Source organism: Schistocerca cancellata, chromosome 5 (assembly GCF_023864275.1).
Source record: "Schistocerca cancellata isolate TAMUIC-IGC-003103 chromosome 5, iqSchCanc2.1, whole genome shotgun sequence".
NCBI classification, from domain to species: domain Eukaryota; kingdom Metazoa; phylum Arthropoda; class Insecta; order Orthoptera; family Acrididae; genus Schistocerca; species Schistocerca cancellata.
Window position 1 is genome coordinate 573,534,549 of NC_064630.1, and position 26,608 is coordinate 573,561,156.

Sequence of the window (26,608 nt, forward strand, 5' to 3'; positions counted from 1 at the left end):
AATCAGTTAATTGCCTATCACACCAGACCACACATTTACAGAGAAGCATTCCTAAAAATGTGTTTTGACAAAGAGATGTGGGTTTTCATTGGAAAACTAATGTGAGCTGCAGTCCATGCAGAATATATTGTCTGGTATGTATCCAAAGCACTGGACAAGTTTATTCGTTTGTTTGCAAGGGGAGATCGACATTTTCTGCATGCTTTTGGCTGGTTAGCAATGTGCTGCACAAACGGAAATGAGGTCCACATCCTGTAATCTTTCTCAAATGATTTTACAGAAAGTAATTGGCAAAGAAATTAATCATTTTTGTATTACTTATAACTTAATATGTCAACTTCCGATGATGTAAATATCATAATTTACTTGTCACAGGTATTGTAATATGGTGTTTAAGTAAGGCACTGCACAAAATTCAAAAATGTTTATATGAAAAATAAGAGTAGCTAAGATTTTGCATTTGGTGCATATTACATCATATGTTGTGTGTATGTGATTCACTGAACATATTGAATTTTTATTTAGATTTGGGTGGAGGTCTATCTGTCACCAAATTTGAGAAAATTTATTTTACATAGTGCACTCATTTGCAGTAACGTGCAACAGCAATAAAGAAAATATGAAATACCCATAACATTCCTCGTACCTTATAAATGCTTTGAGATATTGAAACAACATTTTGGCAAAAGATAGCATGCAAAGAGGGGAGTATTTTGCCATAAGCTTATTGCACAAAACTTATTTACCTACCATAATATTCCACTAAATAAAGACTTTTTCATTGAAATAATGGAATTTTTAGGGGCCATCAATAGTTGTTGAAACAAGAAATGCTGTGGATTTTTGAACAACGTAATAAGTAAAGACATTACACATTTATTTTGGTATCAAGGGTGTGCTTCTTCATAAGCTATTTACCTTACCTGTCCTCAGTTAATATACTTAATAAACCATTGTTTCAGAATTCTGTTGGAACTGCACCTGCACAACATGTTAATGAGGTGACATTGTGTAAATTCTGTTGTGTTTTGGAAAATAGGCAAATTTTAACACAGTAACAAGAGAAATATACGCTTTACTCAAAATTCACCACACATGATGCTTCTCTGAAAGTTATAAATGGTTAACAAATGAGGCAAAAATAAATTGCTGTTTTTTCTGCATTTTCAGCAGAATTCTTTTTAGGTACTAACCAAAGCAGAGGTTACAGTAGATCATTTTGGATGTTCACCATGCTAGTGCAGGTGTGGGGAGAGTCCACTTAATATTTACAAAAAATGTGAGCATAGGCTTAGGTTTAGAACAGCATTTCCCCTCCAGTGCTAGACATTTCCCCTACAGCGCACTGACTGCCTGCCCACAACCCCTACAAATACCATAACACTTTCCTCATGCTTGCCCAGCAGACTGCACATCTTTTGGCCATGTTATTCTGCATACACTCTACAAATGTATTAGTACCATAGTACTATAATGAGTGAAAGTGATTTCATCAATAAACAGTATTCATGGGACTACTTGGCAATCGGAAATTAGCCAACAACAAAATTCCAATTGTCTACCTTCATCTATTTCTTGAAGGTATCGAATATGCTGTAAATTACAACCATAGAGGCCATGTACAATTAATATCCACCATATTTAAGTGTCAGGAAGTCATTTCTGAAAGTATTTGTATGGAGTGTGGCCATGTATGGAAGTGAAACATGGACAATAAATAGTTTAGACAAGAAGAGAATAGAAGCTTTCGAAATGTGGTGCTACAGAATAATGCTGAAGATTTGATGGGTAGATCACATAACTAATGAGGAGGTATTGAATAGGATTGGGGAGAAGAGGAGTTTGTGGCACAACTTGACAACAAGAAGGGATCGGTTGGTAGGACATGTTCTGAGGCATCAAGGGATCACCAATTTAGTATTGGAGGGCAGCGTGGACGGTAAAAATCGTAGAGGGAGACCAAGAGATGAATACACTAAGCAGATTCAAAAGGATGTAGGTTGCAGTAGGTACTGGGAGATGAAGAAGCTTGCACAGGATAGAGTAGCATGGAGAGCTGCATAAAACCAGTCTCAGAACTGAATAACAACAACATATTCTTGTATGTGGGACACCAGTACTTGGGGCTTGGGATTCTCCAGTGGGTAAATGAGGGCCAATCCAGTTATGTTCAGTTTGGTATCAGTGGATTTATTTATTCAATCTAGTCTATAACAGGTGGGGGAGAGGCATCAAATCCTTAGACCCAGCAGTGAATCATTGTCACATATACACCTATGATCGCCATGCTCAGTGTGTCTCAGTAGTAGGATGAGCTTGTACAGTAGACACTCCAGGTGGACCTGCATCAAGTGCTGGAGCTGCAATCAAGCACAGCAGAGCTACTAGCAGGTAGAGGGTGGAGGCCTGCCCCAGCCTTGGTTAGTGACAGATGCATAGATATCTGGGGAATAAACATAGCTTCAATCTCTGGCAGGCAGTGACTGGTGATGGTGGCTGCCCAGCAGATTGGCAGCTGTTAGGATTTCTTTTCATCTCTTGGCCCACTGGTACAGACGCTGGACTCCCAAGGCTTGTGGCCCCATAGGATGGCGAAAGGGGGTGACTGCTTCAGTGGATGGTGGGTGACCAGTGTTGCTTCTGAGCCTCATGACAGTAGGCCACTTCACAGGAGTCATCAATTTGATACCTATAGCCACCTGGACAGCCGCTATATATATGTGTCAGGATCACAGTGTTGGTAAGCTGATCCTCAACTGTCACACATAGACCCCTTACTGCAACATTGGTAAAGTATCCCGGATTTTGGTAACACCACTGATAATCAACAGAGTGATCATGTCAGTGTACCAAAGCATGTGCAGTGATGAAACAATGCGACCAGCCATCACTGTTACATTCTACCCTTCTTTGAAGAATACAACTATCTGAATCCCACTCTGTGATCAAATCTGAAACTTTTCTGCATTCTACACATTTCATGGTGGATACACTTTTTGCAAAGTCTTGAACTCCTTATTTACATTGGTCATGCTATTATGTATTAAAGAGACATACTGGGATTTTCCCAGCTATCATGCCATTTCTTCGTGACTGCTGACACCGTAGGTATATGCGGGAGGACAGTGAGGACAGCATTTGGATGACTCTACGCTTGTGGCAGTAACAGACAGGGACCTTTGAGATCAGGGCTCAGAGTTTGGCTGACATAGACATTCCTAATACAAGTCAATGCTGAAGCTCTCTGCAGTACTCCTTTATATGTCCCAATAGTTGTTCCATCACAATTCAATTATCTTGGCCAGCTGCCATTTACTCTTGGAAGGAGAGAAGCATTGAATCTAAGGTGGTGTTTACAGAGGAGAGATTTTTGCTTGGCAGGATCTCTAATGGAAGGTCAGGCAGGTAAGATAATGAATAGGTGTTGTTCACTACCATGGTTCCTGTTTATGTTTGCAGGCAGTTGAAAAGAGGGTCCCAGTACACCACAACTAATACCATTGATCATCAGACCCTTACCCTGTAGTTACAGGCATTGCGTTTTACTTAGGTGAGATTATATGTAACACATGCAAAGTGTGATTACCATTTCTGCCACTGCAAAGAGTAAACAGCCCACCCATTTTACAACAACTTCCTGCACCGAGGTTTCCTGAAGTTGCGCCAAACATGACCACAGTGATAATGTGTCACTTCACCATTTAAGACCACCCTCTGGATATGGTCATTGTATCTATTCCTGCCAAAGACATTGTAGTTGCCACAGCTTCATTTAAAGACTTTGGAAACTCTGCTATACCTTGTGGGAAACTTCAGCTGACGACCCCTGCAAGATTGGACCTACTGCCCTCTGCTCTGCATCCTGCAGAATGGCTTTGTTGGCATTGTCATTGCCTCTAAGTTCACAGGTATCAACATTTAATTTCTTAATTCTGTCCCCAAAATTTTCTATGGACTCCCTTTCTCTCTGTGCTATATCATTTAGCTGTATCTAAGGGTATTCTTCCCCCAACAGTATTCCAACAACCCTTCCTGCGAGGCATGCAAGGGGAGCATTCTACAACTTTTCATGGTACATGACATATGTCCTTGCATCTCCTGTTATCGAGCCATACTCGACAACTGCTCATGATTCCAACCCGCTATTCTGCAGCCATATATAGGTCATCCAGAAAAGTCAGAATATCCATCCCTGGACTACCACAAAAGGATTAACTAATGTAGCAATGCTAGTGTGTAGGAGAGGTAGACACAAATAGAAGGGGACAGTTCCCTTCTCTAGTTCCCTGTGAAACTAAGTTGTCAGCTTACATTTCAGCAGCTTGATCCAGTTTAATACACTTGATTACCTTCTGGGTACAAACCTTCTTGCCCCAGTACCTGATGGAATCTTGCACAAAATCTGTCACTACCAGAAACCAAAATAAATAAGCATAACATATTACTTAGTTCTGAAAGGGAAAAGGAAACAAATGATCCTGTAAGCCCATACAATGCTAATAACACTAGTCAATAAATGCAAACTTTTATCTCAGTGCTTCTTGGGAGCGGAGCGACTTTGCATGGTTTGCATCCTAAGCAGAGCTCTGTCAAATGCTGGCACTGGGATCAGGCACAGCTAAGTTGCTATCGATGTGGGCTGGTGGCCTGCACCAACCTTGGTGAGTGACAGAAGCATAGAAAACCGGGGAACGATTATCACTCTTAACGTCTAGCTGGCAGTGGCAATGGTGGACAAACAGCAGATTAGTTGCTGAGAGGGTCTCAGTTCAACCTGTTAGTGTGGACGCTTGACCTCCAAGGCAAGTGTTCACAAAAAGAAGGCAAACAAAGACAGCTGCTTCACAAATGGCAGGTGAGTGACAATATCTCTTCAGCCTCACAGCGGTAGCCTGCTCCTCAGAGATCACCAATTTGATACCTCTAGATGGCAGGATGAACGATTTGGCACACTGCTAAGCAGACACTCCAGCTGCCACGTAGACCCTTTGCCGCAATGTTGCCGAAGCATCCAAGATTTTAGTAATGCCACTGGTCATCAACTGAGTGGTCGCACCAGTATATTGAGGAAGGTGTTGTGGTGAAATGCTGCTCTAGCATTTTACCGCAAGCAGCATGATTATGCAAATGAGTGCTTACACTGGCCAGTGCCATTACAATGTCTAAGAAGTTATTTATTTGCTTGTTGAAAGACTACATTGTACAGTCTGAGTAATCTTTTACTTTATCCACACTGTTCATTTGCACATTCAGTTGAGATATGACTACTGAGCACTGCATCAGTCTCACACAGTTTAGTGGAAACACAATAACCACTCTTGAACCAGGTACTCCACAGTTAGGAAGCAGTTTACCATATTCTCCACAAGTAGCTGTGTTTCCATTACAAAACTAATGCACAAATACCATGTCATCATGCACTGCATTATTAAATATTTGGCATGGTTAAATGAAACAGTCGAATTATTCAATAAACCACAATTACAATTGAAAAATTCAATTACGTAAACTTGTGTACAACTTCACAAGTTGAACTTCAAAACAAAAACGACAGCCGATAAATAAACCCCATAACAACTGGAGTATTAATGTGCAAAACAAAAGCTTATCTCTAACCAGGTGTATCTGTTTAAAAATTAAAAACCGAAAATACAAACAAGTGAAAATTCATGATGGAATGTAACAATATAATGAAAAGGATAGTCGCTAGTCATCATATTGCGGAGATGCTGACTCTCAGAAAGGCACAACAAAAACACTGTCAGAAAGTTAGCTTTTGGCCAACACAGCATTTGTCAAAAATAGACAAAACACAAACACACACACACACACACACACACACACACACACACATATGACCACAGTCTCTGGCAGCTAGAGCCAGTCTGGCTAGAGACTGTGGTCATGATGTGTGTGTGCATTTCATTTGTGTGTGTGTGTGTGTGTGTGTGTGTGTGTGTGTTTTTACAAAGACCCTGTTGACCAAAAGCTAACTTTTTGACAGTCTTTTTGTTGTGCCTTTCTGAGAGTCGGCATCTTCGCAATATGGTGACTAGCGACTATCCTTTTCATTATATTGAAAACTGGAAACACTTAAATAAAAGGTTTACGATTTTGAAATACCCTGTGTTTTAGGTGCCTGTTTGTGGTTAAGCATATTATTAACAATGGTGAGTTGTGGTCCATGATCTCAGTCATTATTTATATCCCATTCACTATGTTAAAGTGCCATAATGATTTATAATAGGCCACTGGAAATCAAGTTGAGCTCCTGACTCACAGAGGCACTGCAGCGAAGCCATTTTGAGCATGTGCCATACACCGGCTCTAACATGCAACATTTGGAGTTAGTTGTCAGCTGTACACAAGTGATAACATGCATAGATAATGATGGGAAAAACTGAAACTGCCACAAATGTCAGAAACAGGCAACAATTTTTTTTAAAAAAATATAGTGAACAATACAACAACAGATAGTTACTGTCAGATGAGACTAGTAAAGAGGTTGCATTTGTTTGTTATTTTTTAAAAAAGTTTCCATTATTACAGCACAGATTTTTCTGATTGGCAGTCATAGATCCTAGTCATTACTTTGCATGGCAATTCATCATGACAAGTACTGCATATCTAGACAGCTTCAAGCACAGCAGAACACACAGTTTCCACAGTTAACTATGACATCTTTGGGAAAAAAAATGAAATTCATTAGCACTTAGAAATTATTCATGAAAACAACTGAGAATATTTATACTTGTAAAAACATCAAAAGTATGTAAATATTGTATTACCTATTTATTTCACAGTTACCACAGAGCTTGTGTTTCTGTCACTTGTAAGTATTAGAAGAAGCTATAACTGTTCAATATTAAACAGTAAATACAGCTAAAGTGTAATTTAAAAGGCAAAATAAAGGAAGATAGAAATTATCACAATTTATACTGAAATATTATTGCAGAAAATTAAAAACTAACAGTATGCATTAGTGCAAAACTCACATTATAACAGTTCCTTTGAGGCCACCACGACTGGTCTGCATGACTTTAGAAACAAGGGCTTGTCTAAGTTCCTCTGGATCCATTCCCATCAATTTAGATGCTATTGTTAGTGATTTTTCTGATGCTGCAGTGATCCTACAGCCTCCTTTTGTATCCTCTGGGTTTTCTTCAAAGGAGACATTTCCTAGATGGAGCACTGATGCTACTGTTGTATATATGTTTAGCCTTTCTGCATCATCCAGACCTATTCGAGATAATGCCTAAACCAACGGAATATTAAAAATGCAACTTAGGTAAATATACAAATTATAAAATTTGTAATGGAAGGCATGATGTCTGTAATCGCCCAAAAGAGAACATGATCATACAAAATAAACCACTTTCACATTTTTATCTTCCTGTGAACAACAAGCTTTTCATAGTTATGCATAGTCATGTATATAGTTGTGCATACGAATAACTCTTTCTGGGGCATGAGAATTTCCTTTCCACCGACTTTTCTTGGAAAAACTGCTTCAGTTGTAAAACTGAAGTTCTCCAGATCAATTAACTTCAAGTAACAGCAAAATTACAACAAATTTATGTGTTTCTGTTGTCCAGGTAAATACATATTACATTTGTGAACTGAACTATGAATAGAAAGGACACTTAACCTCTTGATTGCTGATGATGCAGCATACACGCATGAGAAACTGGTAAAGTAAAGTAGTACTTGTGAAAATATATTTTAGAACACTCCCAAAAACACTATCTGTCCTCCAAAGGAAAGAACAAGTGATAAAAAGAAACTCGTAACCCCCCCCCTCCCCCCTCATGCTAGTTTCATTGTTTGCAACTTTTATTTCAATTAGAACTTCATGAGATTGGTGTCTATCATACAGAGGTAGAGGTATAAATTTATTGCGAAATAACCATGAGTACTCTTTTGAGATACAGGGATAAAATCTCTTTTAATGAAATGCACGAATTTAGAAAAGACAATATTAACATACCTGATCCAGGGTAGTGAAGTCCTGCACATCATCCAGTAATGGATCCTTTAGGCCTCCCTTTTTAATTTGACTCTGAGATTTTTGACTGTTGTTCAGTTTCTTCTCTGTTGTGTTGTTTACAAAATACTGGGTGCATCCTTGCTTTAAATACTGTTAACAATGATAACAAAAATGGAACACTAATTTAAAATCTGCAGCTCTCTTTCACACGACAGGCATGAGAAAAATGTGTGACCACAAAAGTTTCAGCTACAACAAGAACAAAGTAGCTGAGCTATAAGCTAAACAAAATCCTCAATAAGAGACTTACATGGAAGTCATCAGGTTTGGTGATATTTAGCTGGGCTCGAAGTTGGTCAGGTGCACCCGCACACAGTAGATAGAATACATGGTAATTTCGCTCCTCAGGGCCTTGCACACAAATGCGGGATTTCTCCAGAAGATAATGAGAGATGTAGCCACCAACAACCTGATATTTGTTGTCAAAGTGGACTTCCATGAATTTTCCAAACCTACTGCTGTTATTGTTTCGTGTTGTTTTTGCGTTTCCAAAAGCTTCCATGATTGGATTTGCTAGAAATGTACAAAGAAAATGTTAGTTTTGCTATCAAGTACGGCTGATGCTGGCAGGACACAAGTGCAACTAATTAACAAAGATGAATTCTTAATCAATAGTTCCCAAAGAAAAAATTCTAGAAGACCACCAGACCCCTTTTACAGTACTTTGGAAACATCTCCACATATTCCCCAATTGCCTTTCTAATTGCATACAACATAGCACTTAAACTGCGTTAACATAATCAGTGTGCTCATTTACTTAATTCTGTCGATTCACTGTTTTTCATCAGCAGGTGACATGTTTTAATATGAAGCAGTGATTAGGCATCAGTTTGTCACAGTATTAAATGCTGGAAGCCCGATGATAATATCACAGTCACACATCATGGATTTTCTCTTCCTTAAAGCACCCACAGCAGACTTAACAGCAGGCCCACTGGTTGCACACCCAGGGCTGGGATTCCTGGGAGGTTGGCAAAATAATTATAAACTTTTGCCTATTTTCTGCACACCACCCCACTGTTTGTGGTGGAAGTATTTCATGTATCACTGTCACTCCCCCCCCCCCCCCCCCACTTCCCCCTCCCCCCTTTCCCTGACCCAGTTGTGAATGGTGTACAGGAAGAAAGAGTGTTGAATAGCTTCCATATGGATCTCTCTGAGTATACCTTCCTAGCCCTTTTTGCAAGATAAACACAGAAGGAAGGGATATGTTGACAGACTGTTTTATGAATGTGTCCTGTCAGGATTTTAACTCCAAATCACACTGTCATGGACTCTTTGATGATTTTACACTTGCTTAACCAACCCATGATGAAACATAATGCACCACTTCCTTGCATCTACGAGGGGCGTTTGAAAAGTCCGTGCAAAGTGCAAGAGACAGTGGGCCTGCTGCAAAGTCCGAGAGACAGTGGGCCTGCTGTTAAGTCTGCTGTGGGTGCTTTAAGGAAGAGAAAATCATGATGTGTGACTGTGATATTATCATCGGACTTCCAGCATTTAATACTGTGACAAACTGATGCCTGGAGACTAGAAATCTACTCTGTAGGAATCAGCATGGGTTTCGAAAAAGACGGTTGTGTGAAACCCAGCTTGCACTATTTTTCCACGAGACTCAGAGGGCCATAGACATGGGTTCACAGGTAGATGCCATGTTTCTTGACTTCCGCAAGGCGTTCAATACAGCTCCCCACAGTCGTTTAATGAACAAAGTAAGAGCTTATGGACTATCAGACCAATTGTGTGATTGGATTGAAGAGTTCCTAGATAACAGAACGCAGCATGTTATTCTCAATGGAGAGAAGTCTTCCGAAGTAAGAGTAATTTCAGGTGTGCCGCAGGGGAGTGTCGTAGGACCGTTGTTATTCACAATATACATAAATGACCTTGTGGATGACATCGGAAGTTCACTGAGGCTTTTTGCGGATGATGCTGTGGTATATCGAGAGGTTGTAACAATGGAAAATTGTACAGAAATGCAGGAGGATCAGCAGCGAATTGACGCATGGTGCAGGAAATGGCAATTGAATCTCAATGTAGACAAGTGTAATGTGCTGCGAATACATAGAAAGATAGATCCCTTATCATTTAGCAGGTCAGCAACTGGAAGCAGTTAATCCCATAAATTATCTGGGAGTAGGCATTAGGAGCGATTCAAAATGGAATGATCAAATAAAGTTGATCGTCGGTAAAGCAGATGCCATACTGAGATTCATTGGAAGAATCCTAAGGAAATGCAATCTGAAAACAAAGGAAGTAGGTTACAGTACGCTTGTTTGCCCATTGCTTGAATACTGCTCAGCAGTGTGGGATCCGTACCAGATAGGGTTGATAGAAGAGATAGAGAAGATCCAACGGAGAGCAGCGCGCTTCGTTACAGGATCATTTAGTAATTGCGAAAGCGTTACGGAGATGATAGATAAACTCCAGTGGAAGACTCTGCAGGCATCAGGTGGCTTGCGGAGTATGGATGTAGATTTAGATGGCACCACCAACACGTATCCAGGTCATGTTTAGTTAGTAGCATCTTTGGAAAGAATGCACACTAAGTTTCAGCCATATTGGTCTATTTCTTTGTGTTTGGCATTCGTGAGAATCAGGGAAGCTGAGTGATTGTCAAAACATGGACGAAAAAAAATTTCATATGGAGATTAAACATTACTTTATGAAAGGAAAAACGCCTCAGGAGACTAAAGGGAAGCTTGATAAACATTATGGTGACTCTGCACCTTTGATTAGAACAGTTTATAAGTGGTTTAAAAATTTTTGGAATGGCCAAATGGGCACAAGTGATGCTGAACATTCTGGACGCCCTGTGGAGGTTGCGACTACAGAAATCATTGATAAAATCCATGATATGGTGATGAATGACAGAAGAGTTACGATGCGCGAGATTGCTAGTGCTGTGGGCATCTCGAATGAATGGGTATATAATATTTTGCATAAACATTTGGACATGAGAAATCTATCCACAAGATGGGTTCCACGACTGCTCACGCTTGACCAAAAACGGAATCATGTGAAGTGTTGCAAGGATGGTTTGCAGCTGTTCAGGAACAATTCGCAGGACTTTAAGCATCGTTTTGTCACTGTGGATGAAACATGGGTACATTACTATACTCCTGAGACCAATCTAACCAATGGGTTACCAAGGGTGAATCTGCACCAAAAGAGGTGAAGACCATTCCTTCGGCCGGAAAGGTTATGGCGACTGTCTTTTGGGATTCACTAGGGATAATCCTTATCGACTATATGGAAAAGGGTAAAACTATTATAGGTGCATATTATTCATTGTTATTGGACTGTTTGAAAACTGAGCTCCAAGAAAAACGCCGGCGATTTGATAGCAAAAAAGTCCTTTTCCATCACAACAATGCACCAACACACGTCTCAGCAGTTGTGGTTGCCAAATTATTGGAAATAGGATTCCAACTCGTTTCACATCCCCCCTATTATCCAGACTTGGCTCCCTCGGACTACTATTTGCTCCCCAATTTGAAGAAATGGCTGGCGGGATAAAGATTTAATCAAACAAGGAGGTGATTGCAGCAACTAATTGCTATTTTGCAGACGTGGACAATTCCTATTATTCGAAAGGGATCAGCAAATTAGAACAGTGTCAGACGAAGTGTAGAGGTCTAAAAGGAGACTATGTTGAAAAATGAAAAAGGTTTACCCCAAACACGTCAATAGTTTTTATTTTTGCACAAACTTTTCAAATGCACCTCATAATCTATTTCTTCTCTCAATCCTACTTGGTAGTGGTCCCAGACTAAAGGGCAATACTCTAATAAGGATTGAATAAGTTGGTAGAGCACTTGCCCGCGAAAGGCAAAGGTCCCGAGTTCGAGTCTTGGTCCGACACACAGTTTTAATCTGCCAGGAAGTTTCATATCAGCACACACTCCGCTGCACAGTGAAAATCTCATTCTGAAAACATCCCCCAGGCTGTGGCTAAGCCATGTCTCCGCACTATCCTTTCTTTCAGGAGTGCTAGTTCTGCAAGGTTCACAGGAGAGCTTCTGTTAAGATTGGAAGGTATGAGATAAGGTACTGGAAGAAGTAAAGCTGTGAGGATGGGGCGTGAGTCGTGCTTGGGTAGCTCAGTTGGTAGAGCACTTGCCCGCGAAAGGCAAAGGTCCCGAGTTTGAGTCTCAGTCCGGCACACAGTTTTAATCTGCCAGGAAGTTTCATTGAATAAGGTCTTAGCAAGCTACTTTCTTCATGTGTCACCTACACTTCCTCACAGTTCTTCTAATGACTCACAGACTGCCATCTGCCTTTCTTATGGTTAGTTTTATACAGACACTCCTCTTTAGCTAGCTTCACTTGCATATCTCCAGATGCTTGACAGATGTGATTGTTCCATCACGTAATCAAACAGTATTGAAACATTACACCTATTTTTGTTCAGTATGCTATATTTGTTTATGTTAAGAGACAACTAACAAAGTCTGCATAAATTGTTCATCCAAAAAAATATTATCGTTTTTACATAGTATTTTTTCCCAACAAGCCTCTGGCTACATTAAAATCAAGTTGTCTAGAGTTATGTCCAATTGTTTGACTCTCATTGCTCAGAAAATTTGAAATCTGTTTCTTATCAAATTTGCTAACAAGACATATATTCCTACTTTTCTTAACATTTCTATTAACACTCATAGTAAATGTTGTTATAATGGCCTTATCATCAATGATTCCAAGTTTTTTGATAAATTAATTGAAAAGTTTGGCACTGTTTGTAATCTCAGTAATTGCTCACCCTAATCACTTCATCTCCTTTACTATAACTGTTGAGTTCTTCCCTCTAATCTCATTCAGCACCAAGATTCAAAATGGTGAACTGCTGCTTGAGCATGAATGTAATATCATTAGTGACGTTGATTGCAGAGGCTGCTATAGTCCTTTGGAGACATGGAAAAATAATCTTTGAGACTCAGTGACCCCACAGGAGACTACTGGTCTTGGAGAACTATGCTATGAAAACTATGGATTTATGTGTATGACTGTTTTGCTCTGCTTGTCTCAAACTGCATTACTGTATCATAACCAAACTGAAATACAGTACTATAAACAAGAGTTACTAATTATTTTATTATATATGTTACCATCCAGAATCTTCTGTTCAATTGGCCCTGCTGTCGTACCCCAGAGATCACACAAATACCGCAGCAGATATTTTGTAGATTCAGTCTTCCCAGCACCTGATTCTCCAGACACTATTATTGACTGTGATTGCTTCATGACCTTCATGTCACGGAATGCTTTGTCTCCTGTGAATAGCAGAAGCAGCATTAGAAATTTATTCTCAATATATCAGAAGCTACAATAAACAAATAAAAAGATTATCATGCAATTACTTGAACTGCCTTCATTTTGGGCCAACTTAAAAAACCCATATGCTATTCCTTAACTATTTGAAATATAAGTTTCTGCATGTTGTTTCAAACTGTATATATTATGCAACAATACATTCTGAGATACAGCTCCATCATCTTCAGATAGTACTGTATGAGTTCTTGGGTTCACAAAACCCAAAGTTGCTAAAGAATTTAGATTTGTAATTATGTAGAAACCTTTATGTGTCATTCCAGAAAGTTAAAGGATTGCATCAAGGATGCTAAACAGTCCAGTAAATAGGAAAGGATATCATACATACCGATTGCAAAAACATGTGGAGGCATAACACCTAACGACTTTCCCTGGTAACTCTTTATAGTATTTTTTGAATAAAGATCTTTGATTTCAAAGTATGGATTCACAGCGAGAAGAATATTGGCGACATATGTCTGAAAAAGAAAGAGAAAATATTTTTTAAAAGAAAATTTTACAAGAAGACTAACCACTCTAATTGCAGTCTTTTATTTAATCATTTGCAACTTCAGATGGCAGTTTTCACTTTGTTCTTCTTAAGGTAATTTGGGTCAAATACACTATGTAATGAAAAGCATCTGGACACCTATTAGTGAACATTAATATGGGGTGTTTCCACACTATGGCTTTGTGATGGTTTGAACTCTGCTGGGGACACTTTCAATGATATGTCTGCATGTCTGTGGAACTTTCAACAACATATCTGCATGTCTATTGAAAAATGATAGTCCATTCTTCCTCAAAAGTCAACACCAGCAAAGATAGTGACATTGTACACTGAGGTCTGAAGTGAAGTTGACATTCTGACTTATCCCAAAGGCTCGGTTCATGTTGGGACTCTGGGCAAGTCAGATCAATACAGACCTCTGAATCATAGATGCTGCTTTATGATTGGGGCATTTTCACACAGACAGAAGCAGTCACTCTCTCTGAATTGTTCTTCTATTGAACTCAGTATGCAATTCTGTAAAACGTGTGCATATCCACCTGCATTTAGCTTTTTCTGAAGCCCAGTACTCCACAATCACATCACCAACAGTTGACTTGCGCAGTTTTAGAAGGGTTGAAGTGTCCTGATGTATTGTTACTTAGGTGACATTCAGTGACTGTAGTTGAGTTGGCATTAAGTTGATCCCTGACATTTACAGTGGACTGGGCACAGCAGCTTCAGTCATCTACATCAACCAATAATGTAACCCGATCTTGTAAAAGTCTCTATGGCAACACTTCATTGTTGTCACATCCACATAGACAGTTACTGCTGTCACCTGCAGCCATTAATGCTTTGCAGTTGAAAGCTGACAAGAGAGCTACACCTCGTCACAGATCATCTCAGGCCGTCTCAACTATAGTCCATGTTTGAAGCCAGTGAGTCCTCCAGTTTGACCCATTCATCTACAATGCGTGCCTTGATCGACTTTACTATCCAAAGCCCTGGAAGTTAGCAAATGTGATCTCTTTGCCTAAGCCAGGCAAGCACTTACTGCTTCTGCAAAATTATAGGCCAATTTCCCTCCTCTGCTGTCTCGGTAAAACCCTCAAATGCATTCTGCAGTCCTCCAAGACTTTCTGTCAGCCAGAAACATCATCATTACTCAGCAGTTCAGCTTCCACAACAACCACGTAATGGTTCACTAACACTTTAACTGGCTGAGTATATTGTTTGACTTGTCAAATCGAGCTCAGTACTGGTGCTGTATTTCTATACATATAAAGAGTTTTTGATAAAATTTGGCACATCAGGCTTATCTATAAACTTATCTTTCAAGACTTCCACTTCATTAAAATCACCTTTTGCTTCCTCTGCAACAGGCACCTCTACTGACGACACAATACTCCCAGCCTCCTTTTACACTGGCACCTGCCTCTCTTGACATCTAGTGGTCAATTCCACATTATAAAGGGGTTTCCAGACACTTTTGACCAGATAGTGAATGTCTGTGTTCTGTGGCATCAGCAGTGCCCAACTGCTGAGATACTGCATGGCAGTAGTATTGTCCTCCTGACTCTATTTTACATTCTCATGACAGCTATGGCATTCATATCAACATGAACAATGATATCACGGAATATGTATATTGCAGTCTCTATACTGCCACCGACAGGCTGGTTCATGTTTATCCCTCTTATAAGAAACATAACATGATCTTCTCACAAGCAATCTACAATTCAAATGTGATATCTGAATATACAATGTTGCATAGTCTTTCCTTACATACAGACTGTAAATGCTGTTTCTGCTACACACTTTCCCCAATTGTACTGAGACACTAATCATTTGCATATACAAACATGTAGCACACTTTGAAGTTTGTTGCATGAGTTTCAACTTTAATGGCCAATATATCATATGTAAGCTTGAGGGCATAGTTAATATTATTTTCTTGGTGGTTAACCCACAGATATTCCATAAACATTCTGAATTTGATCTGTGTCTATAAATATCTCCATGTGTAGGAGAAAATTTTCCATTATGTCTCTTGAGAAATTCTCAAGGTAATAAAAATTCAGGTAATGACACATATGGAGAAAGCTCCACAATGGTTAATACACACAGAACTCTTGTGTATACAAACATTAAGAAAACCTACAGTATTGTCTACAGAAATATCTTGGAACAGGAAACAAAATATGTATTCCCTACATGACATTGTTCACTCGGTACAAAAAAGTGTACAAATACAAATTCTGTTCTTATCCCTTTATGTGGTTTCCTGTATGGAAAAGCAATAGGCAAACCATAAATATAACAGACTGTTTACTCATGTATGTAGTATGGGGAATTCGTTTACAAAATACTACTAATAGAAATGGACCATACTTACATATATCTTGTCTTTGTAGTAACGAAGGCGAACATTGTGAAGCAGTGTTGCTGGATTTAAATACATTAACCCACCTATAGAAAAAAGAACATAACATATATCTATCTGTCATCATAGAGAAATGGTTATTTGAAGAAAAATTTATACACAAACAAAAATTGTTAGTGGCCTCATAATGCCAAGGTATTTGTACATTTGACTCAATAATGCAGTCACAGAAATAACATCACATATCCTCTCAACCTGTGAAGCTTCAATACATTTCATCCTCATATTCTGGGCACTTAACTTTTTTTTGTCAGGTAGTACATTTAATAATTCGTATCAAGGCCAAGTGCAGTTCAATACAACCATAGTACTAAACATATTATGACACCAGTCAGATGACACTGTCCAGTCGAGATTAACAGAACAAACTATTTCCAATGCTCTGTTTATGAATAAAACGCATAAGTGATTAGTGTTTGTCATGGCACATAACAAATCATAGCCATTTTGTAGACTGAAATTGTTCAAGGTATTAGTCTTAGCAGTTGCTGTTTTGATGGCTGAGTCTGGGTCCATCATGGATTCTAAACTGTTCAACTAGCCTACATACCAGAGATCACTAACATACACTTATGCAGTGGTACTCAACACTGAGATAGCCAGATAGAATCTCGGTGGTCTAAGAAATTTTCGTTGCCAGTTCTTGACCAGGAAGGGGAAAAGTGACATGATGACATGCAGTTTATGATAATCAGACACTGTTCTACTGTCCTAGATTACATTCCAAACCATTACATAGTGATGGTGTGTGAGTTTGTTGACTGTGATTCGTCCGCCAGATGAGACCATTAAGCTCAGTGCCTCCTGGTGCTATTTGTGAGGAGCAGACTGTGTGCCAAGACAACAGTTCATCCTCTCTATTCCACTCATTGTCATCAAGAACAGAAATATGACACTAAAACTCCACATGCTCTCATCAGAATCACCTACATTGGACAGATACACCATTTGATCAAAAAGTTCGGAGGCATGTAAGTAACATCAGTGCAGTAGCTAAGGTGGCAGCTTCTACTGAGAAGTATAGAGTGAGGTAGCACATTGGGCTCACATTCAGGGGAATAATGGTTCAAATCTGCATCTGACCAATCAGATTTAGATTTCCTTGAATTCCTTAAATGCTCCAAGCAAATGCCAGGATGATTCCTTTGAAAGGGCACAGCCAATTTCCTTCCCCCTACTTGAAACTGTTTGAGTTTGTGCTTCAATCACCTCTAATGATCTCAATGTTGGTGTGATGGTAAACCCCTAATATCCTTCATTCATTCCTTGAACTAAGAAGTGCAAACAACAGGTGTGCAAGCAGGCAGCTTTAAGCAGTGGACATGTAACCATTGTGTGTCAATGTCATTGTGTCACAACTACAATATGGAGCAACATCTCTAAAACAAAAAGACATAATCTGGAATGTTCCAAAGAAGAAAAAAGTATGCACAAAGTTTTCCCGCACAGCCTGACTACCGAACAAAAACAAGGAAGCATGGACACCTGCTGAGACTTGACACAAATGCAGAATGCACACACTTTTATGGAAGAAATCATCATGGGTGACAAGACTTCTTGTTATCAATATGAACTGACCACAAAAAAACAAAGTGCAGAAATTTGCATGAAGGTTCAACACATAACATTATGGACCTTATTGTAGTGAATATTTACATTTTTTGTGTAAAGTTAATTGTTACCTATTAAATGAAAATATGTTTAAAATTCTTTTTTACTGATTCCACATCCGAGAGGGCTGGGATCTGTGGAAGGTACATTAGCGTATTTATGTTTTTTATACATATTTATTGTGTATTCTTGTTTTCTGATATGTTCTACATCCTAGATGATCTCCTCACAACGGATCTACTGGAATGAAAACTACATACAATCTAATCAAATTCTCAAGCCAATGTGACGCACAAGTTGAACAGCATCCCAAAGAAGGACTTTTCTGACACTTTCACATGGCTGTATGAATGTTCTCTGGATGGTACTCAAGTAGAACACATCAAGCATTAAAATCACTGTCTTACCATTTCTCTACTTTTTTTTTAATCCCGTCTCAAAGATTTTTGGACTGACAGGTTATATTAACACTTGTGAAGGAAGAACAACCTCTCAGTTCACTTCCAACTAACAATGTCTTACAATTTTAATCTGCCATGAAGTTTCAAAATAATTTACCCTGTGTTGTAGAATTAATGATTTAGTCTAGTACGGATTTTATCTTTTTGTGAATTTACTGACATCACTGACATGTTTTTGTGTTACAGTAAAATGAGGGGCAACGAAAGAGATGTTCAACCTTTATATGAGCTTCACTTTTCAACCTGGAGACATCTCCCTCTACATCCATACAAGGCAAACGTTTTTATAATATGTGGCAAAGAGTACTACTTCTATCACTACCATTCCACCTCTCCTCACCCTCTTTTCCCTGTTAAAGTCGTGAATGAGAAGTGTGGAAAAACAGCAGTTAGTAAACCTTCTCATGAACTCTATTTTTTCTCATTTTTCTAACAATAACCAGTTCACAAATGCAATCTACTGATCAAAAGTACCTGTACACCATTGTGTAATGTGGACTTGACCACTAAATGTCATGAGAGGTGGGCCTACCAGCATAAAAGGAGGCAAGCAGTATTGTGTCACTGTAGAGAAGCAATAACAGTAGTACAACGGGTCAGCCAGGGGGGCTTAGTGACTTCGAACGTGGGCTAGTCATTGGATGCAACCAGTTTAACAAATCCATAAGCGACATTTCAACCTTTCTAAAACCAATCACGACAACTGCTAGTAATGTGATTATAAAATGGAAATGTGAATGTGAAGTTGAAACGTGAATGAAAAACCAACAGCTAAACCAAGACCAGAAAAACCTTATGTACTGACAGACAGCATTGAGGAGGGAGACTGCAAATTATTACATGAAATTAGCAGGAGGAGATTGTCAGTTCTGAAGTCCTACCAGTAGTCCAGCCACCACAATGACTGTGTGTATAGAGTTAAAAGGAAAGGATACAATGGTCTAGCAGCTCCTTATAAGCCACACTTTCCTGTAGTCAGTGTTAATTGGTGTAAAGACCAACACCATCAGACTGTGGGTGACTTGTAACAAGTGATGTGGAGCAATGAATCACTTCTGATGGAAGGCTCTGAGTTTGGCAAATGCCTGGAGAGCGTTATCTGCCATTATGTGTAATGATTACAGTGAAGTACATACCGGTTAGTGTTGAGGTGTGGGAGTGTTATTCATTGGTAGGCTCTGGTCCCCTTATTACACTTAAGAAAACACTAAATGCAGAAGGATATGAATACATTTCACAGCGTTGTGTACTGCATACGATGGAGGAACAGTTCAAAGACTACAAGACTGTCTACACCAAAATGACAATGAACCTGTCATAAAGTAGCATATATGAGACAATGGTTTGTGTACAAAAATATTGTTGAAATTGACTGGTCTACCCGGAAACCTGAGTTGAACACAGTGTAATACCTTTGGGATGAGTTAGAACGTCGACTTCATTCTAGACCCCCATCATCCAACATCCCTACGTTCTCTGGTTTCAGCTCTTGAGGAAGAATGGATTGCCATGCTTTCACAGGCATTCAGACACCTCACTGAAAGTGTCCACAGCAGATATGGAGCTGTTATAAAGGCTAAGGTTGGACACATTCCATATTTATGTCCTGTAACAAGTGTCTGAATACTTTTGATCAGAAGGTATGGAAGATTAATATTAACCTGACTCTTCTTGGGACATTTGCTATCACAGTTTTAATGGTAAACCTCTCCTTGCAGCACAACACTAAACTAGTATTGTCTGCATTGGAGTATGAGCACCTCCATAATGGATGAATCACAGTTCCTGAAGATTCTTTTAATGGACCTCAGGGTATTATCTGTTTTTTATGAAACTAGTTGTATGTGACCATTCGACTTTAGGATGCACGGGTCGATTAGTCCCAAATATTTCATAGTACATTATGTTTATTTACATTAAGGGTGAAATGCCAGCCCCCACAGATCTTCCTGCACTTCACACCACAACTGGACTATGGTATGATCATGGCACTGTATTGATGTATCAAGAAACTGTGAGTATTCATTTGAACATGTTGGGACTGGAAATCAGGATGTGAAGATAATAGGTTTTCTTGGAATCCATGGCTGAGAAGTTTAGTAATTCATATCCATTTCTTTCATTGCTATGGGCTCAAACCAAGTGTCTATAAAGACAGTTTGAGGAAATACAGCCTTCACTTGTGTAGCATCTTCAGAAGGTGTAGACATGAGGAACAGTCAGTTTTGGACCTTGTATGGAACTTGTGCAGTGATTTCTTCAGGATGCTGTAATGTTTGCACGGCATTGCAACAGCTGTATCCAGCACAGCTTATCACTACCATATTTCAGAAAGTATCACTGTGTAGTTCACGCAGGACTTTTTGCCTGCCAGAGCTTTCATCTGACTTATCTGCCTTAATCCCCCTTCAATAGAACAATGTGAACACATGAAGAGTGGTACGCGTAACTTGAATAGCCATGACAGCTGATGACAACCAATGATGTGTCTCACAACGTTACACAATCCTGACGTGTTTGACAATGCTGTAGGCTCACTGCTGGGAATGGCATTAAAATCACATAATTAGGCTCAGGACAGAGTAGTTGATGATGTGTTGTACGCAGTTGATCATCACATTTGCGGCACCAGGAAGGGAAGCAGATAACGAGATTTCACTTACTGTGCATGTACTGTATAATAGCAAGAGCACAAGATTAAATTTGTAGGTGATATGGCAGTACACAGGGTGCAAAATTTAGACACACAGCTGCTACCTCTGGTAGCAACAACAGCTGGGCCTCAAGTAGAATTAAGCTAGACTGACACATTCGGCTACATCACTCAATGCTGCTTCAACTCTGCTCCAAAGTTCATCACTCCTAGAGGCTGATGAGTGGTGGTGTCCCAGTCTCTCAGCCACTTATGACCAGATGTTTTCGATGGGCGGCTGATCTGGAAAATGTTCTGGCCAGGGCAATAGTCAAACACTGTCTGCATCAAGGTAGGTCAGGACAATACAGGCAACATGCGATCTCATGTTATCTTATTGAAAGATAATGTCATGGAGAAAATGATGATATGTCACAGCCACCGGTCTCAACAGTCAGCACAGTAACGGGTGCTGTCCAAAGTACCAGCTGTGTAAACTGGTGGTAGCAGTCCTGTGAATCTAATGGCACCTCAAATCACTATGTCAGGCAAATGTCAATGATGAATACAATTTAGAATCATTCATTGTTCTCAGAATCTCTACACACAGATACATCCATCATAATACTGTATATGCAGAACAGGAACTCATCTGAAAATATGATGTGTTGCCTATCCTGCGTCCAGTGCTGTCATTAGGTGCACAACTGCCTTCACACCTCTCTGTGTTGCTGTTTTAAGGGAAATGCCAACAGTGATTTCTATGTTGACAGTCCTTGGGGCTCGACACATTGTCTATGTGGACACCTGTCTTACAGGAAAGAAGCCCATTTCGTGACGAGTTACATGACATGGCTGTTTGATCCTGCATGTGCAAATGAATTATACATCTGTCCTCTTGGACACTAGTTGCAAGGGCCACTGAGATCTTTCACGGCATTGAGTTGGCTGTTCTAAGCCAACCAATTCCACACCCACGCGGCAGCTGCTGGATCTTGACCATTGAGAGCAATCACATCATTGCACTGTAAATTGCAGTCTCTATACACCACAATTGTGCCACTCTCTAATTCCAACAAGTCCGGTCTGATGTTTCTACTGCTTACTATACATGAGGCATTACCCGTTATGCAATCTTTCCTTATATACAGAATGTGTATAACATTATTTCTATCTCTTTTGTGCAGTTGTGCTGAAATGTTAAAAATTTGCACATCAAAGCAAGTAGTACAGTTCAAGCTCATTTCATGTTTGTTGCATACGGTCTTCACAGTGCAGCAGTTTTAACAACCAGCAGTGTGTATTTATTCTAACACATTTAACAAACTATAATTTGCCTATGGTTGTTGTTATTCATTCTTAGAACCTTACCTCATCAGCATAACTCAAAAGATGGGTTGAAAAGATACATTACTTAATTTTAAAAAAATATATTCATTGCATGTACAGCCTACAGTCCCTCAAAGTTTGTGGCTATGAGGTCGTGAAACATCCTTGTGGCACAAAAAACACAACTGTGCTCTGTTGCACCTGGATATTTATTGGCTGCTGAAGTTCTTTTCATCCATAACACTTCCAGTCTTTTTCCCTTTCCTCTCTGAGGTGAATGATTTATTCATACGACTAATAACAAAAATAATGACAGGTTCTATTTAGTGTTTTGCAGTCTGGTGACACACCTATAGACTTGTGGATCATGAGTTTCATCACTTGGAAACAAAATCCAAGTTTATTGGATGATGGTCGAGACTTGTGATAAGATTCATGATTTCCTAGCTGATAGAACTCAATATATTAACCGTAACAGAACAAAATCAATGAACGTAAATTTAATTTTGGTAGTATTCCAAGGCAGTGATAATTACATTGTACCTGATTTACATCATTACCAATCTAGTGCATAAAGTTGCAAGCTCTGTGAAGCTATTCACTCACACTATTGTCTTTAAGAATGTGAAACAACAGAAGACTGTAGTGAAATGCAGGAAGATCTGCAGAGGATCAGTGATTGGTGCTTATAAATAGGTTAAGATATCCAGTACTATCAGTTAAGTGAGGTTTACTGCTGCATGTTCCAAAAAGAAAAAGGCAACATATTATTTCCTTCCACATACATCTCAAGAAGTAACCACAATAAAAAAAAGAAAATTTATGTCACATGAAGAGGTTTACCAATAGTTGTTGTTCCTACACACCATGCAGGAATGAAACAAGGATGAGGAGAAATAGTTGTACTCTTCATCAGACATGGTAAGGTGGCTTGCACAGTATAATGTAGACATGGATGAAACTCAAATGACTGATGAAGACTGGGAGTGTTTATGTTGATAAGGGAGACAGCAGCCATTCTTCCAGATTTCCTTAGCACGCTGGGGTGCACTTTTTTGTAACTTCATTGAAAAAATTTTATGCAGGCATCAGTTGTAACGTGACACAGGTCTAAATGATATTCTCTTTCAACCCTCTACCTGCGATTGTTGTCAGATGTTACAGTTAGAAGTGGATCCACTTTATGAGGTCACCATTGGGTAATCTTCTTTACATATAATTGACACTCATAGGATGAAATGTGAATACGAGGTTTCACTATGTCTTTCATTATCGGATGCTTTTCCTGTGAGGTATAATGTGACCGTCACTCCAAGGAAGCAGTATAGCCACTGTGCAGAGATGTAGCGACCAGCAGGCAGACATCAGCATACAGTCGAAATGCTTAAAAGGGCTCCAGGATGACCATGACCAAATGCTACCTGTTTGCAGCTACTGATCATCACTAGCCCTGGGAATGAACAAATGAACAGTCTCCTGGGGTGAGTGAGACCCATCATCTGTATGACATATAACATTGTCAGCTTCTCAGATCTTAGAGCCGCTACTTCTCATCTGAGTAGTTTGTAACTTGTCAACTGGCCTCATACGGGTCGGTAATCTCTGCCTCAGTCCTCCCACCAATGGAAAATCCCTGGCAGTTCTGGCTATTGGGCATGGGTCATCTGCATGGAGATCAGCTCTGCCAATCAATTATCAAAGCGGACATAGTATATATGACGCACTTACAACAATCCCAAAATACTCTCTACAGTTCACATTTTAACGTCATGGATTTGCAATTTCTGATTATGTTTTGAGTAAATTGATCAGCATATTGAGAGTATAAAAACAGTTTTAAACTAAGCTGACATGTGGTGATAAATTAGTACACTGAGATGATAAAAGTCATGGGATACCTCCTAATATCATGCCAAACCCCTTTTTGAACAGCATAGTGCAGCCGTTTGACAGCCGCTGCAGAAAAATTGAGTCATGCTGCCTCTATAGCTGTCCATAATTGTCAAAGTGTTGCTGGTGCACGATTTTGTGCATGAACTGAGCACCCAATTATGTCCTATAAATGTTCGATGGGTAGCCAAATCACTCACTTGAATTGTCCAGAATGTTCTTCAAACTGATCACGAACAGTTGTGGATCTGTGACATGGCACATTGTCATGCATAAAGATTCCATTGTTGTTGTGGAACATGAAGTCCATGAATGACTGCAAATGGTCTCCAATAGCCAAACATAACCGCTTCCAGTAAACGATTGGTTCAGCTGGACCAGAGGATCAAATCCATTCCATGTAAACACAGCCCACACCATTACATAGCCACTCCGTTTGCACAGTGCCTTGTTGACAACTTGGGTCCATTGCTTCATGGGGTCTGTGCCACACCGGAACCCTACCATCAGCGCTTTCCAACTGAAATTGAGATGTATCTGACCACACCAAGGTTTTCCAATCATCTAGGGTCCAATCAATATGGTCACGACCCGACGAGAGGTACTGCAGGCGATGTCATGCTGTTAGCAAAGCTACCATATGTCTGCTGCCATAGCCCATTAATACCACGTTTTGCTGCGCTATTCTCATGGATGCATTCATCGGACATTCCACATTGGTTTTTTGCGGTTCTTTCATGCAGTATTGCTTGTCTGTTAGCACTGATAACTCTATGCAAATGCCGCTGCTCTCAGCTGTTAAGTGAACACCATCGGCTACTGCACTGTCAGTGGTGAGAGGTAATGACTTTTGGCACCTCAGTGTATAAATTTTTGTATCAGGGCTGAGTTACATATAAGTGTTTCAATCCCAAAAGTTAAACTACTCTTATGTGAAGTGCAACTGCATTGCAGGATACAAATTCATATTCATTTATTTTTAATCTTTCATTCCCAGATTGTGAGAGCAGGGTGGGCCATTGTAGCCCTTTATCTTTTTCAGTCAAATATTCCAACAGGTTGAGGGTGGGCCAGAGGCAATCCCAATTAGCAATATTTGGGAGCGGGTTTCCAATTTTGACATTCACCTGATAACCACGGAAAATCTCCCAAAACCTTTAGTCAGATTGGAGAACCAGAAATTCTTTCCTCCCTGTGGATTTTGAAGGGTAGTGTTATATGCAGGTAATGTAGCATGCGAGAGAGGCAGTCAAAAATTGCATATTCACAAGGTACAAGTACAACTGCATTGATCTGGATACTAATGCAGTGCATCAGAAGATATCATTGCTACTACTTGTCAAGGATGCAAATTTTCTACTTGTTAGGAATTCACACAAACTACTTCAGTGAGCATTGTGAATCATGATATTAAACTTCCAGCAAATGGTAATGCTTGAAGGCAATTACTAATCAACTGACATCATGTAGCAACAATAGCAGCATGAAGCAGCATCAAAAATATCATTAAGCTTGTCCATATGCAATTTTTCTCAGAGACAAGTAGTACGCAATGCTTTTAAAAGACAGTGGACAGGAGAGGTTATCATTCATGCACTGCTGCACACCTGCCTTGTTGCATTCAGTTCAGGAGCCACTCTGAGCCTTAACCAAGCGAGGTGACACAGTTGTTATAGCACTTGGTTCTCATTCACAGCCAACCATCCACATTTATATTTTCCATAGTCTCCTTAAGTTGATGAAGACCTTATCATCGATGGGATGTTAAATCCTAATTCTCCTTCCTCCAAAACTACAGACTTACAGAGGTGAGCCAAGCATCACTGGCCGTGCTGGAAGAGACTATTTGTCTTCCTTTGTTGGTAACCAAAAGGCGAATCAACTTCATATACTTGAAACACAGAATGTATGCCTGGTCTATCAGGACTTATCATAACTGAACTGTACTGTGCAACTATAAGAGCTAAACAGCCATAGAACATGTTACTATCTGGGCAATAATTATTTTTAATTACACAGAAATTATTTATCTTTATGTGCTCCTGAAACACTTTTCAAATTATTGAGTCTTTATTTTCTTTGTTAGTTTTGCAACTTACAGTAGATGAGATTTGTAAGCAGGCAACACTAGAAAAACAGCATGGAAATGTTGTTAACTTACAATTATCATCCACTTCTTTGCTGTCGTTGTCTTCTGCATAATGAATTCTGTCTAAGCTGCATGTCTGCTTGGAATGTTTGCTATCAAATGGTAACACTGTTGCTTGTCCACTGTAGCCAAGGTCAATGATCTGCCCCAGTATAAACCCCTCCACGGGGTCAGGGACCCACACTTTCTGCTTCTCCATGCTGTTCATTGCTTCACACCTACGAGCATAAGAATGACACAAAT

General features: G+C 39.6%; 1 protein-coding gene across 4 annotated transcripts in view; it reads right to left on the reverse strand.

The window, feature by feature from the left end:
- The window catches only part of LOC126189000 (myosin heavy chain 95F), a 432,971-nt gene that overhangs the window by 79,390 nt on the left and 326,973 nt on the right, over nucleotides 1-26,608 (reverse strand). For all 4 annotated transcript variants that reach the window (XM_049930806.1, XM_049930805.1, XM_049930803.1 and 1 more), the window contains 7 exons: nucleotides 26,378-26,583; nucleotides 16,246-16,319; nucleotides 13,707-13,836; nucleotides 13,156-13,320; nucleotides 8,298-8,560; nucleotides 7,988-8,137; nucleotides 6,996-7,255 (listed from right to left, as the gene is read on the reverse strand). In XM_049930806.1, the coding sequence (XP_049786763.1) occupies nucleotides 6,996-7,255; nucleotides 7,988-8,137; nucleotides 8,298-8,560; nucleotides 13,156-13,320; nucleotides 13,707-13,836; nucleotides 16,246-16,319; nucleotides 26,378-26,573 (1,238 nt within the window). In that variant the 5' untranslated portion in view covers nucleotides 26,574-26,583. The remainder of the gene's footprint in view (nucleotides 1-6,995; nucleotides 7,256-7,987; nucleotides 8,138-8,297; nucleotides 8,561-13,155; nucleotides 13,321-13,706; nucleotides 13,837-16,245; nucleotides 16,320-26,377; nucleotides 26,584-26,608) is intronic.